We start from the raw sequence: 15,746 nt of genomic DNA, 5'->3' as shown, positions 1-15,746 counted from the left end.
GCCTGGATGAGGCACTTGGTGCCATGGTCTAGTTGAGTGGACAGGGCTGGGTGCTAGGTTGGACTGGATGAGATTGGAGGTCTCTTCCAACCTGGTTGATCTATGATTCTGTGATCTCACTGTCTGTTTGTTTGGTTTAGGTTTCATTTATTCATTACTTTTTTTTTTCTTTCTTCACAAGACTATCTTAAATGGGGATGAGAACAGTTTGGTCTTTGAAAATTTGACTCCAGATACATTATATGATATCTCTGTTACTGCCATCTACCCTGATGAATCAGAAAGTGATGAACTCATCGGCAGTGAACGAACTCGTAAGTAAACAAAGGGCTTCTGCCTGCTGTTTAATCAGAAGGCATACACAGATAAGAATTATGACAACTCTTCATTTCTTTTTGTTTTGTCTTTTTCTTTCCTCAGTGCCCTTGGTACCTATCACCACACAAGGTAAGACTCGGAATTTCCAGGTATGGTATTGTGAAAGGAAACTCAGAGCTGTCTTTCTCTAAACTGATAGATGTTGGCATTAAAAAAACAGCTGAGATAATTTAATAAACATTATGCAGTTGGCAGAATACTTAACACTAAATTACTGCACGTTTATTGCTTTACAGACATTGCAGTTTGTCTTCTACTCAATGCATTCTGCTCTGGATCAGCTGTTTTCACAGCCCTAAAAGTGTGAATGGAGTGTTTGTCCTTGCCTTTTGCTTCAATTAAGCATTCATTCTGTTCTTTATTACATTTCGCAGCCCCAAAGAGTGGCCCAAGGAACCTTCAGGTGTACAATGCAACTTCACACAGTTTGACTGTGAAGTGGGATCCTGCCAGTGGTCGAGTGCAGAGATACAGGATCATTTACCAGCCTATCAGTGGGGATGGCCCTGAACAGTCGGTAATGAGTGTTGAACTGCTACAGTTATTCAGTCTTCAATCACAGAATGCTAGGGGTTGCAAGTGACCTCAAATGCTCATCCAGTCCAACCCCTCTGCCAGAGCAGAGTCACCTAGACCAGATCGCACAGGAATGTGTCCAGGAAGGTTTGGAGTATCTCCAGAGAGGGAGACTACACAACCCCCCTGGGCAGCCTGTTCCAGTGTTCTGTCACCCTCACGGGGACAAGAAAAGTTCCTCATGTTTCCATGGAACTTCCTATGCCTCAGCTTCCACCCAGTGCCCCTTGTCCTGTCATTGGGCATCACCCAGCAGAGACTGGCTCCAGCCTCCTGGCACTCACCCTTTATATATTTATAAACATGCATGAGGTCACCTCTCAGTCTCCTCCTCTCCAAGCTAAAGAGCCCCAGCTCCCCCAGGCTCTCCTTGTTAGGAAGACTTTCCACTCCTTTAGTCATTTTTGTGGCTCAGTGACAGTTCTGCAAAGTAATCCATTAGATTAATTTCTTTTCAAAGCACAAAGGTGTATGTATTAATCAACTTTCAGAGGAGGATTTATATGTACATAAATGTATCATTTGGACATCTGAAGGGGACCTATGGGAAGACTAGGAAGGAATTATTTGCAGAGGCATGAAGGGATAGGACAAGGAACAATGGTTTGAAACTAGAGCAGAGTAGATTGAGGTTAGACATAAGGAGGATGTTCTTCACAATGACAGTAATGAAATGCTGGAACAGGTTACCTAGGAATGTGGTAGAGACCCCATCTCTGCAGACATTCAAGGCCAAATTTGGTGGGGCCCCAAGCAACCTGATCTATTTAAAATCATGCCTGATTGCTGTAGGGTATTGGACACGATGGCCTTTAAGGGTTCCTTCCAACCTGATGCATTTTATGCTGTGTAGGAAATGAGTATATATTCCCACTGCATTTGTTTTGTATCCATGATAGAAAAAGTAACTTTGGATACAGGCTGTTGTCTTGAATATCCTATAACCTACAGACATGATTAGGATAAAGTTAAACTGGGTTGAGGATCAAGTTGACCAGCACATGAGACCACAAGTCACAGATAGGTAATTACTGCAGCAATCAGTGATATGAACTGCCATAACTAATTCCATAGCTCAGAGGTTCCCTTTGTTTTCATAGTGTGGTTCATGTCCTGTCAGAAGGACTTTGCTGTGGAACATATTGTAGACAGTCGAGGCTGTCTCTTAACCGCACTAAGGACAATAACTGCCCAGAAGGGACAGTTGCAAAACTGAATCTGTGCCAAACATATGCTAGGGAAGCAATTAAGCTATTTTAGTCTTTTCATATCAGAGGTATTAAATAGTCAATTTATAATAAGGTCTTTTAATATGGTTGAGCAGCTGTAATGAAAGGAAGAGCCAGCAGTGTGTGCTCAGCCAACTTTCCCTGTATCGTCAGCAGGAGCTGTGCTGGCTACCAGCAGCCTACGCAGCACAGCCTGGGAATGCTAATTACTCAGCCTGTTTATCACAAATGTGTGCTACTTAAAAATGCCCTGTTCTGCAGCAGGAGGCTGCTGTGGTTGCTGCCAAATGACTCAGAGGAGCGGTCTCAGATGAAAACCACACTCCTTTGAGCTTGTTCCTGTAATTGGAGATCACACATGTTCAGGAGCATATCTAGGAATGTTTGCTTTAGAGTCAGATGGATATTTATATAGCCATTCTTACTCTCTTCTGAGCAACATGTGTTGGAGCTGAGCTAATTGAACTATTGAATGAATTGGGTAGTTGAACCTAAGTTTAGTGAGAAATCACTGGGAAGGATAAGAAACAGCATTAAGGTTAATTAATTGCCATAAATAATTACTAGTAGTGGAGTAAAAAAAGAATTACTGACATTGATTTGAAACTGGTGCAAAGGATAGGCTAAATTATTCACAACTGGATGGAATCTAGAGGTGCCACCTTTCTTTGGAGAGAGCACAGAGAGCACTGGTGCTCTGGTCATGGTGTTTTAATGTCTATCTGAGAGTAATTTTCAGTCATACGACAGGAATTCCTTTCCTACTCTTTTTGTCACTAAGATACTTGATCAGACTGCCATTGCTGGGCAGATGGTAGCAGTGTCCCCACTGAACTACATCAAATGTAGTTTCTAGAAGTTTTTTATTGCTCTGCCTGACATTTAATGGCCTCAGCTCCAAGGAAGAGCCCAGGTGATTTGAAGGTAGCTCTGTAAAAATCACACACTGAACTCCAGAGACCATCATGATCGTGCAGGGTCAGATCTTGACAAGCAAAGAAAGGATGGACACAGTCATGGTGGGATGCTGAAAGTGTTTATGCTTTGAACTGAGCTTTGTAGCCTTGAGTACGAGGACTTGTTCTGATAAGATGAGGGGGAATGGATTGAAGTTTGAGGAGGGCAGATTTAGACTGGAGATTAGGAAGAAATTCTTAATAGTAAGGGTGGCGAAACACTGGAACAGGTTGCTGAAGATGGTCATGGATGCCCCCTCACTGGAGGTGTTCAAGGACAGGTTTGGAGAGGACTTGAGCAACTTGATGTATCACAGAATCATAGAATGGTTTAGGTTGGAAGAGACCTCAAAGATCATCTAGTTCCAACCCCCTGCCATAGGCAGGGACACCTCCCACTAGAACAGGTCACTCAAGGCCTGTAGTGGAAGATGTCACTGCCCATGGCAGGAGGGTTGAAACTAGACAATCTTTGATGTCTCTTCCAACTCTAAGCCATTCTATAATGCAATGAAGAAGCTTCCTTGTAATCAAATAATCTGCTTCTATGAAATGTGAAGATATACAAGTACTTGTTCATTATCAGTTCATCACCAGAAGCTTTTGAGTTTCAAGACAAATGTATTGTCTGAAGAGGCTTTGAAAATGTACAGATAGTCTTAAAAATACAAAGGATGCTCTTGAGCAAGTGTGATTTCTATCAGTTAAAAACCCAAAAGCTCATGATTCACAGAGGCTGAATATCTAATTATTATTCCCAGTGCAGTGTAAATCTTTTCTGTGATGGAAAAATGATCACAGGATGCTATGTAACTGTGGGTTTATGCAGATTGGGAGATCTCAAAGAATACTGGCTTTGTGTCACTGAACTCTGTCTAAACTTGCTGAGATGAATATGTGCTAATTATTGTTGTTCACTGTCTACAGTCAGCGTCAGCCTCAAGAACACTGCAGCATATGGCGTAGTGTTTTCCACTCTGCTTCAAGTGCTTCCGTTCTGCACTATGACAGTGGAGTGTAAAAGGGCCAGCACAAATGGGATTTTAATAGCTTCCTTTTGTTTTCCTGCAGACTATGGTTGGAGGGAGGCAGAACAGTGTGGTGATACAGAAGCTGCAGCCCGACACACCATATGCTATTACTGTGTCATCAATGTATGCAGACGGTGAAGGGGGACGAATGACAGGGCGAGGCAGAACCAGTAAGTGACTTCTTGAGATCTTATTCTTAGGTGTGAAACTTCCCCTTCAATTCACTGAGAAAACATTTCTTATAGTGAAGTTCCTCCCATTTGCCATTTGTCCTTTGATGGGTTTCAGGTGTCTCAAGTCAAAGGACCTGTCTGTCTGCTGGCTGTACACAAACCCTGGACCGCTATCTTAGGCTGGATGCCCAGCTTTTAAGGCTGAGAGGAACACTAATGATGAGATGGAAGTTCTTCCGCTAGACCAAGTTGCTCAAGGCATCCAACCTGGCCTTGAACACCTCCGAGGAGGAGGATTCATGACACCCCCTCCTCAGGAAACCTGTTCCAGCGTCTCACCACACTTACTGGAAAGAACCTCTCTCAAATGTCTAGTCTAAATCTACCCTCCTCATTTGTTTAATTGTCTTTTGCCAAAATTTAGCAAACACCTTAAAGCATCTGAAGGCCTGTGGCTCTCACATGTGTGCTGATGAGTTTGCTATTGTCCTCTTAGCACCTTCAGTTCAGAGGCTGACCTTCGTAATGCGCACTTTGACTCAAGCACTTCATATTGATAGCGTTGCCTTGATCCTGCACTGAGTGATTTGCTACCAGAGGCTCTTCAGGCATAAAACCCAAGCAGATATTTAAAACCAATCATTTAATTATAAATGTATTAATGCATTTATTACTTAATTTGAGCTGGGGGGCACAGAACTGGACACAGCACTCCAGATGTGGCCCCCCCAGGGTAGAGCCTCAGATGTGACTATGCAGCAGCAGCCTTTCAGAAAGGCCCTGCCATGTGCTGCTGAAAGGAGGTAATTTATTCTGCTTTTTCATTGCTGTACTTAGTTGCATGTATATTGTAACTGCATAAAAATGCAGTACCAGAGTGTAGGTAGGGTGATTTGAATGTCTATCCATTTGCACTCACAGCTGTGCCTGCTGCACAGGCTTGCAGTAGAAAGCCAGTGGAAAGCAATATGTTTGGTGAGGAATGAAGAAAAATGTCCTTAGGAACTCATGGCATAGTTCAAAAATATCTTCCCAGAAATAGATTTTTTTTTTAGTGATTACATTTATCATTCATATGCTGTTGGATGAGGCTACTTAACATGAGGTACTAAACTTGTTATTGTTTAGATTTCCTAACCATGAATTGCATCAACAGGACCTGACAGCACAGTGAGAGACTCTGGCTCCACATCTCTGACAGCTCATTGATCTGTTTCAGAACCTCTCACTACTGTGAAGAACTTAGTAGTTTATGACCCAACCACCAGTACTCTGAACATTCGATGGGATCATGCAGAAGGAAATCCTCGCCAGTATAAAGTGTTCTACAGACCTGCAGCTGGAGGTGCAGAAGAAATGGTAAATTCTTTGTGTGGCTCTTACTGTCTCACAGAGTCTGCAGCTTGTGGTGCTAGTGAGAGAAATACTGCTGAGTGAAGTGGGTCTTGGTTGCTTATGCATTTGAGTCTTTCTGTTCATGGCTACCCTGGAGCATGCAGAGCATCTCTGTGTAAGTCAGTTGCTCCTGTATGCATTGCAGGTGTTTGATTTGCTCTAGCAGAGATTCAGTGATTATTTCTTACCACCAAGATTTAATAGGGCACACAATTTTTTGTTTGTTCGTTCTTAGGGCAACCTGTGTCAATATAAAGCTGACTTCAGGAGGCACAAAGGGCCATAAAGTCAGCAGACCACATTTTTGCTCAGTCTGACTGTAGGCAGTCAGCTTAGATGCTTGTGAAAGCAAAGAAATCCACATAGGTGTCTTATTCTGATAGCCTAAAATTACTTAACTGCTCAAAAGCCAAAACAATCTTGATAAGGGGAACCCTTGTTGAAGACTGAGAAATTATTATTCTTACCCACTTGTGTTTTTCTTTCCACATTTGTGCAATTTGATGTGCCTGTGAAGTGAGGAGGGTGACTGTTTTGGTAGCACCTAGAGAGGTGATGGTTAATATTCTTAGATATTGTGGAGTTTTACTTTCTCACATGAGTTGCTCATTACTTCTGCTCTGTAGCATATTGTAGCACTAAGTAATAGTTGTTAGAAAGTGACCTTTTGGTGCCTCTGATCTGTGAAGCAGTCACTAAAGAGATCACTGCAAATTCACTTAATCACAGAATGTTAAAGGTTGGAAGAGGCCTCCAGAGATCATCGAGTCCAACCCCCCCTGCTAAAGCAGGATGCCCTAGGATAGTTTGCACAGGAATGCATCCAGGTGGATTTGGAAAGTCTCCAGAGGAAAAGACTCCACAACCTCTCTGGGCAGCCTGTTCCAGGGCTCTGCCACCCTCACTGTAGAAAAGTTTCTCCTCATGTTGAGGTGAAACCTTTTATGTTCAAGTTTGTATCCATTGTTCCTTGTCTTATTACTGTACACTTGACACCTACTCCTCAGATGTTTGTACACATTGATCAGATCCTGTCTCAGCCATCTCCAGACTAAACAGCCCCAGGGATCTCAATCTCTCCCCATAGAGGAGATGCTGAAATGCCCAACTCATCCTTGTGGCTCTCTGTTGGACTCTCTCCAGCACATCCCTGTCTCTCTCAAACTGGGGAGCTCTAAAGTGGACACAGTATTGCAGGTGTGGTCTCACCAGGGCAGAGCAAAGGAGGAGAAGAACCTCCCTAGACCTGCTGGATACACTTCTCTTGATGCACCCCAGAGTACCTTTGGTACTCTTGGCCACAAGTGCACATTGCTGGCCTGTGGAGAACTTGCTGTCCACTAGGACTCCAAGGTCACAGACTGCTATGGATTGGAAATGACCTCTAGATATCATCTAGTCCAGCCCCCATGCTAGAGCATGTTTGCCTTAGATTAGATTGCACAGGAGCACATCCTGGCAGGTTTGGAAGGTCTCCAGAGGAAGACTGCACAGCCCCTCTGGGCAGCCTGTTCCAGTGCCCTGTCACCTTCATAGTTAGGAATGATTTTCTTTTATGTTCAGATGAAACCTCTTGTGTTCTAATTTGTGCCTGTTGCACCTTGTCCTGTCACTGTGCATCACTGAAAAGAAGAGAGAGTGATTGGCATTGGAATGGGCTGCGCAGGGAGGTGGTGGAGTTGCCATTCCTGGAGGTGTTCAGAAAAGCCTGGCTGAGGCACTTAGTGCCATGGTCTGGTTGGCTGGGCAGGGCTGGGTGCTAGGTTGGACTGGATGATCTTGGAGGTCTCTTCCAACCTGGTTGATTCTATCATTCTATATCAGGACTTTCAAGATTCACCTTTTGTAACATTCTTATCATATCCAGACGAGGCTGGTGAGAGGCCTTGAGCACAGCCCTATGAGGAGAGGCTGAGGGAGCTGGGATTGGTTAGCCTGGAGAAGAGGAGGCTCAGGGGTGACCTCATTGCTGTCTACAGCTACCTGAAGGGTGGCTGCAGCCAGGAGGAGGTTGCTCTCTTCTCTCAGGTGGCCAGCACCAGAACAAGAGGACACAGCCTCAAGCTGCACCAGGGGAGATTTAGGCTGGAGGTGAGGAGAAAGTTCTTCCCTGAGAGAGTCATTGGACACTGGAATGGGCTGCCCGGGGAGGTGGTGGAGTCGCCGTCCCTGGAGCTGTTCAAGGCAGGACTGGACGTGGCACTTGGTGCCATGGTCTAGCCTTGAGCTCTGTGGTAAAGGGTTGGACTTGATGATTTATGAGGTCTCTTCCAACCTTGGTGATACTGTGATACTGTGAAATGGTATCTAGTGGAAGAGTAAGGGAGATGAAAGCATTTGGCATGTAAGTGTCACACCTCTGCCTATCTTTTTAAATCTGCAGACCACAGTGCCAGGAAACACAAACTATGTCATCCTAAGGACTCTTGAACCCAACACACCTTACACTGTAACTGTGGTTCCAGTCTTCCCAGAAGGGGATGGTGGACGTGTCTCTGACACAGGAAGAACTTGTAAGTCAAATACACCTTTTCAAGGAATTTTCTTGTTTGAGTTGATCAGGTCATTAGAAAATGATTTCACATCAAATGTGGAAGTTTATTTCCCCCAAATCTAAAACAGAAGTGTAAGATGCTTTTTTTCCCCTGCTGGGTTACTGTTGATCTCTGAAACTTACTCCTTTTCCTTTGCTTACTCGGGTGGAAGCTTTCACTCCATTTTATCTCTGGCAAGCTCTGATATTATGAAGCAAATTTAGTGTTCTTGCCATTGGGAAGCAAATTTAGTGTTTATTTCCACACAAGAGTAAAATTTAGTTGTAGTGCCAGTAGCAATGCTGATGAATCAATGGAAATATTGGTGCTAATCCATGCTAATGTCCACGCCACGTACTTAAAATTTTCCAGGGAATTTGAACTCCTGTTAGCATGAGCTAAAATGGTTCATTTCTGGCTATTTTTCATATCTGTGCAATAGGGTAACAAAGTATTGTGATCAGACATTCAATTTTCAGTATAAATATATCTGCTTTGCTGCCTGAAAGGGATGTTTGTAAAGATTTCTCACCGAGCTTCTTAGATGTCTGTATTTTGGGGCAATAAAAGTAATGTGTTTGTCTTGGGCTGATGCTCTTTCCAGCTTCCTCTGAGCACTGCTGTAAATTCAAGTAGAACTAGAACTTGTTGTAAGCAACTCTGTAAAACTGAACTTAAATTATTCTTCATCTAGTGGAGAGAGGAACACCAAGAAACATTCAAGTTTACAATCCCACACCAAACAGCATGAACGTCCGATGGGAACCTGCTCCAGGTCCAGTGCAGCAGTATATAATTAATTACTCTCCACTGTCTGGCCCGAGGCCATCAGAATCTGTAAGTAATTTAGTTTTCATACTATTCCTTACACGTGTGTGGAGGATATTGCTTCCTTCAACCAGTGTAGAGCAACAATACTAATAAAGTCAGGCCAACTGTCTGCCCAGGAGTCTCCCTGCTGAAAACACTGCGTCTGCAGGAATTTAGTCCATTGTAAATAAATGCTTCATTTGGTACAAGAAAAGAACTTAAGAAATGAGAGTCTCTCATTTAAAACTGAATGGTGAGGACCAAATATCCTTTACTAACACTGGTCAGGCCACACCTTGAGTCCTGTGTCCAGTTCTGGGCCCCTCAATTCAAGAGAGATGTTGAGGTGCTGGAAGGTGTCCAGAGAAGGACAATAAAGCTGGTGAGGGGCCTGGAACACAAACCCTATGAGGAGAGGCTGAGGGAGCTGGGGGTGTGCAGCCTGCAGAAGAGGAGGCTCAGGGAAAACCTCATTACTGTCTACAACTACCTGAAGGGAGGTTGTAGCCAGGTGGGGTTGGTCTCTTCTCCCAGGAAATCACCAATAGAACAAGGGGACACAGTCTCAAGTTGTGCCAGGGGAGGTCTAGACTGGATGTTAGGAGGAAGTTCTTCCCAGCGAGAGTGATTGGCTTTGGAATGGGCTGCCCAGGGAGGTGGAGGAGTCACTGTCCCTGGAAGTGTTCAAGAGAAGCCTGGATGCAGCACTTAGTGCCATGGTCTGGTTGACTGGATAGGGCTGGGTGCTAGGTTGGACTGGATGATCTTGGAGCTCTCTTCCAACCTGGTTGATTCTATGATCACAATGCAGGTAAAGAGGAGTTAAAATAAAACCTTTAAACCTATTAATTTGTTTTTGCTCAAGAGAGGAAGAAATGACCAGTAACTATTGGGAAATGCTTCATTATGAAACCAGAGGCCAAGTTTATGTGATTTTACCAGTAAACCATCTGTTTACCTTCAGTCATTAGTGTATGTGGGTCTTGGTGAGCAGTGAAGTCTGGATATGAGTAAATATTTGCCCTCCAGATGTGAAGGAAGAGGTTTTTTGGGGTTGTTTGGAAATAAGTGGAGTTTCAGAGCTAAACTTGTGAACATACTCACACAAAGTGTGCACCAATATTGTGCAGATAAATATCCTTTTAGATAAGAATTTTACAGTTGTAAAATGAAATTGCATTTTACTTCACACATGAGTGGGAACCTATTAGTATCTGTCAGAAAATATCCTCTAGATTGCAGTAAACTATGACAGAATTTATTCTTTTGGGTTTTGTTCTTGAATGTTTCTTTCCCCCCCTCCTTTTTTTTTTTAATTCCCTGAACTATTTTAATGTAAAACATGAAAACCAACAGCTCAGTTTGCAGAATGAGAGCTCCTTATGCATTTGTCTCTTTATTTTTGGCACCCACCCTTGACTTTTTTATTGCTGTTCTTTGGCTATTTAAAGCTTGTATTATTTTCCTTGGAAGAGATGCAGTGTGTTCATGATTCCAGTTTTTCTATATGTCATTCAGATTGTTCATTCTAACAAAATACAGCATAGAAGGAAGATTTTGTTTTTTTGTTTTGTTTTGTTTTAATGTAGGTGCCTTTTGTTTCTGTTTTAGATTGTGGTACCAGGCAACACTCGTGATGTGATACTGGAGCGCTTGACTCCTGACACTGCTTACTCAATAAATGTGGTAGCTCTGTATGCAGATGGTGAAGGAAATCCAAGCCAAGCACAGGGAAGGACATGTAAGAGGCAATCAGTACTTGCTTTGTGAAATGTCTGTCAAATTTGGTGTGTGAAGAGATTATGAAATTGGTTACAATCACAGACAGTGTGAGCTGAGCGGTGCATCCGTTTCAGCTGAAGCAATTCTAGACCTCCACGGGAGGGACTTTTTGCTGTGTTGTCTGGCACTCATGGTGCATGCATGATCACTAATGTAATTTGAATGTATGAGAGAGTAAAATCTCTTCTTTAAAATGTGGCTGCAGATAAATATCACATTTTCTTTTGGAAAAGTAAAATAATTGCACATCAAGATGGGTAGAATTTGCTAGGAAGAGGAAAAAAGAAGTGCTTCGTGGGTTATGTCCTATGTAGTAATTGTATATGTCAACCTCTCCAGATGTTTGTGGTTTTCTTTTCCAGAGGTGCCTAAACACCAAAACCTCCTTGCTACTCATCCTTGATTGGCTTCCTCTTGGTTTCTTTAAAATTCATTCTAGAAATGTGGAAAGAAACTATGGCAATAATAGGTCACCTCTCCTCTGCTGCCTCTTTGCTCTCTTTGTTGAATCCCCATGTTTTCCTAGAACTTGCAGATGTGACAGGCTGTAGTTCAACTTGCCTGCAAGAGTCTGAGAAGCAGAATGTTTGTAGATGCTCACTTTGCACATCCCTCCAATGTTTTTTCCTTTCCATACTGCTCCAGTTCATCCAGTTAAGGTCCTGCTTCACTTAAGGCATTTCAGATACTGTTATGTTGTTATTGACTAGATCTACTTGTACATGTTTATTTGGGATTCCAGGGAGGACACTCAGCTTTGGTTCCAGGGTGACATTTGAATTGGTGAGAGTGACACTGAGCTGGAGGGATCATGCTCCATGCAACCTTCTGTATTTTCTCTCTTTAGTGCCTCGCAGCGGTCCAAGGAATGTGAGAGTGTTTGATGAGACCACAAACAGCCTTTCTGTGCAGTGGGACCATGCTGATGGGCCAGTTCAGCAGTACAGAATCATTTATTCACCCACTATGGGAGACCCTATAGATGAATATGTAAGTTCTCTAATTCCTTAATAAGCTCGGAGATGTTCTCAGTAGGTTTCTTTAGGCTACAGAAATACAAATGCACCTGTTTTACATAATATAGAATCACAGAATCAGTCAGGGTTGGAAGGGACCACAAGGATCATCTAGTTCCAACCCCCCTGCCATGGGCAGGGACACCCTACCCTAGATCAGGCTGCCCACAGCCTCATCCAGCCTGGCTTTGTTTATATGCTTTGTTCAGTAGGTTCACAGGATGTTAGGAGTTGGAAGGGACCTCCATAGACCATCCAGCCCAATTCCCCTGCCAGAGCAGGACCATACAATCTAGCTCAGGTCACACAGGAACACATCCAGACAGGCCTTGAAAGTCTCCAGAGAGGGAGACTCCACAGCCTCTCTGGGGAGCCTGTTCTGGAGATCCTAATAGTAAAGAAGTTCTTCCTCGTATTGAGGCTGCATCAGCTTGGAAGGGACCCTTGAAGGTCTTCTTGTCCAGTCCCCCCTGAGTGAGCAGAGTCACAGAATCACAGAATGTTGGAGGTTGAAAGGGACCCCAACCCCCCTGCCAAAAGCAGGATCATCTCCAACTAGGTCAGGTTCTTTGCTCGTTGTTGTCAATGGTGAGAAGCCATGGATTGTATGACACAGGATATTTTTAACAGCCTTGCAGACCATATATGGTTCAATGAACCAACTTGTGCATAAAATAATGTTAAATACAAGTCACACATTAATCAGAATATTCTGAGGAGATCCTTTTCAAGCGTTGTGCTAAGGTTAGTTGCCATCTATTACTTCATCCTCTATTCATTATGCAGCCAGTGTGCTGAAATATAGAATAAACAGAAGTCTACACTTGAGAAATTGAAGAGAGTTGACAGTTTAGTAAGGAAGCAACAGCAACATTGATCCAGCTTCTAAGTTGCTTTTCTAAGGTTCAGTTTGAGTTGTAAGTGTTTGTGTCTAATTTCCTGCAGCTCACCGATAGCAAAAGTTAATCTGAAGCTTCTAAAATTCTTGGTGTGTTTATAGCAAAGCCAAGCTCAGATCCTATAGATGTCAGTGGCAGAATCCCTGCTGGCTGCTACCAGCCAAAACACAACATGTATAGAGCACTATTTAAATGCTCTTACTGCTTATCATGTAGGACCTGCTGATAATTCAGTGGCTGAGAATTCTCTGCTGGGCCTCTTAGTCAGGACACACATATTTTTCAACACACACATCTGCTTGGTAGAGAACATCAGACATTTCATGAAAGTAGCAAGTCTTGAACAACTGAAAGCTTTTATCAAGAAAGAAAGCAAAATGTTAACTGGAGTGGACTTTGGAGATGGATACCTCCAGTTGCTCTCCATACTTTCAGTGCTTAATGGTCATCTTAGGGAGCAGTGTCACTGTTTTGGATCTTACCTATCTTTTCCATCAGAAAGGAGCACCAGGAAGCTGAGGAGATGGAGGGCTGCATAAACAGGCATTTTTTAAACATATCAAAACATTTAGAGCTTCCCTCTCAAGCTAACTTGGTTCTGCCAGAAAAATGTTATCCTAAAATGAGGATAATAAAAAGGTAGCAATGAAACTGCTGAATAGCATAAATGACTTTGACCTCTGTCCTCATTTGAGGAGGTTTTTTTCCTTTCTTTTCCTGTCTCCAAACACATCTCAAGTTGTGCCAGGGGAAGTCTAGGCTGGATGTTAGAAGGAAGTTCTTCACAGAGAGAGTGATTGGCATTGGAATGGGCTGCCCAGGGAGGTGGCGGAGTCACCGTCCCTGGAGGTGTTGAAGCAAAGCCTGGATGAGGCACTTAGTGCCATGGTCTGGTTGCCTGGATAGGGCTGGGTGCTAGGTTGGACTGGATGATCTTGGAGGTCTCTTCCAACCTGGTTGATTCTATGATTCTATCATTATGACTTTATCCATTCTAGGAGAAAACAGGACAGGACTGAAGAGTCAATTTGCTTTATCTCTTTATGCTGACTATGGTGTTTTACAACTTCAAATAACAGATACTAATGACTTTTTATATGTTTTAACCCTTAAGATACCCTGAATGACTTTACAGTGGACATTAAAAACATAAAAAGGCAGTTATTGTAGTTGTCATTATTGATCAGTTTCAGAACTGTTAACCCTTAAGATATTCTTAAGATATTCAGGCACTGGAATGAGCTGCCCAGGGAGGTGGTTGAGTCACTGACCTTGGATGTGTTTAAGGTTGTTTGGATATGGTGCTTGGAGATATGGTTTAAGGTGAGTCTGGTAGAGTAGGGTTCTAGGTTGGACTTGGTGACCCTGAGGGACTTTGCCAACCTGGATGTTTCTGTGATTCTGTGATCCTGAATGGCTTTACAGTGGGCATAAACCTAAGTGCACCTACTGCAAAGCCAAATTTGTAGTTGTCATTACTGATCAGTTACGGAACTGTTGTGAGATATCCTAACTTTACAGTGGGCATAAAAAAAATGCACCTACTGTGAAACCAGATTTTTAGTCATCATTTTTGACCAGTTACAGAACTGTGAGCTTGTTTGCCTGTTTCTTCTGTGCTCTAGACAACAGTTCCTGGGATAAGGAATAATGTGATCCTGCAACCACTGCAATCAGATACACCCTACAAAATCACCGTCGTGGCTGTCTATGAAGATGGAGATGGTGGACAGCTGACTGGAAATGGCAAAACTGGTGATTGGTTTTAATACTGAATATTCTTTTCTTTAAAATTTAAGACACACATTCCTTGAATATCCCAGCAGTTTTCTTGTGTTAATTATGCCCTTTGACCTGATTATACCAGAGAGCTAACAGTGTAAGCTTCTAGAGGCTGAAAACCAGCCTAAGCAGAGTGGTTTTATTTCTTTCTTTCAGTTGGCTTGCTTCCTCCTCAAAATATGTATATAACTGATGAATGGTACACACGATTCAGAGTCTCCTGGGATCCTTCACCATCCCCTGTTCTTGGCTATAAAATTGTATACAAACCTGTGGGTAAGAAAACCTTTTCATTCGGAGTAGAAATAGTGAGTGGCTACTGGGGGATCAGAGTAGAAATGTATGTACAGAGGATTTGTATCAGAGGATTCATTTCCTTTGTTTGCTGGATTGGATGGAAGTTGGCCTTACTATCAGTGTTTGCTAAAAAAACACCCCACAAAATAGCAAACAGAGTGTTTCATATACTCAATTTTGAGATTGAGTCTGTATAGTCAAAATTTAATACAGAACTTGATAAAGTCCTGGGCTAGAGTTGATTTTCCTCTCTTTATTTCCTCTTGTTGTACTTCTGAGGTTATGAACTGGTGTGTATGATGTGAATGCTGCACAGATATTTGGGCAGCAAAGTCTCTCAGGACATTTGCTTTATGTGACAATACAGATTCCTTTCTATGAGATAAAACGAACACAAGTATCACACAGCTGCTTGTAAAACTATGTGGATGTTCTGTTGCAACAGCCTAAAGCAAAACTTAAATTAGTTTATTTGTAAGCTAAATTAAACACAGACATTATATCATAGCTTGGAAAGCTGTGTGTAGGTTGTCTTGCAGGAGTCTGATATGCTAAAAGTTAACATACTTACTTTGGGGGAAATTAAAAGAGATTTGCACTTACTAACATGTTAAAACCAGCAAATTGTTCTGTAGGTCACCTAATCATAAATCTTCCTCTCTGTACTTCCTGAATACTTCAAGGTTCAAATGAGCCCATGGAGGTTTTTGTGGGGGAAGTGACTTCCTACACCTTGCACAATCTGTCTCCCAGCACTACTTATGATGTGAGTGTTTATGCCCAGTACGATTCTGGAATGAGCGTACCCCTGACAGATCAAGGCACTACATGTAAGTCAAAGCAGTTTGGATGTAGTCTTGCTAGGTATTTATGTTGGTGGGAGATAAT

General features: G+C 42.7%; 1 protein-coding gene across 4 annotated transcripts in view; it reads left to right on the top strand.

The window, feature by feature from the left end:
* COL12A1 (collagen type XII alpha 1 chain) overlaps nt 1-15,746 on the top strand; it is a 126,782-nt gene that overhangs the window by 67,433 nt on the left and 43,603 nt on the right. For all 4 annotated transcript variants that reach the window (XM_064164218.1, XM_064164217.1, XM_064164214.1 and 1 more), the window contains 12 exons: nt 182-314; nt 421-447; nt 753-895; nt 4,211-4,340; nt 5,563-5,702; nt 8,122-8,251; nt 8,967-9,109; nt 10,694-10,823; nt 11,712-11,854; nt 14,405-14,534; nt 14,718-14,837; nt 15,542-15,688. In XM_064164218.1, coding sequence (XP_064020288.1) covers nt 182-314; nt 421-447; nt 753-895; nt 4,211-4,340; nt 5,563-5,702; nt 8,122-8,251; nt 8,967-9,109; nt 10,694-10,823; nt 11,712-11,854; nt 14,405-14,534; nt 14,718-14,837; nt 15,542-15,688 — 1,516 coding nt within the window. The remainder of the gene's footprint in view (nt 1-181; nt 315-420; nt 448-752; nt 896-4,210; nt 4,341-5,562; nt 5,703-8,121; nt 8,252-8,966; nt 9,110-10,693; nt 10,824-11,711; nt 11,855-14,404; nt 14,535-14,717; nt 14,838-15,541; nt 15,689-15,746) is intronic.

The sequence above is a fragment of the Pogoniulus pusillus genome, chromosome 25 (assembly GCF_015220805.1).
Source record: "Pogoniulus pusillus isolate bPogPus1 chromosome 25, bPogPus1.pri, whole genome shotgun sequence".
Taxonomy (NCBI): domain Eukaryota; kingdom Metazoa; phylum Chordata; class Aves; order Piciformes; family Lybiidae; genus Pogoniulus; species Pogoniulus pusillus.
This window is presented reverse-complemented; position numbering and strand designations above follow the sequence as displayed.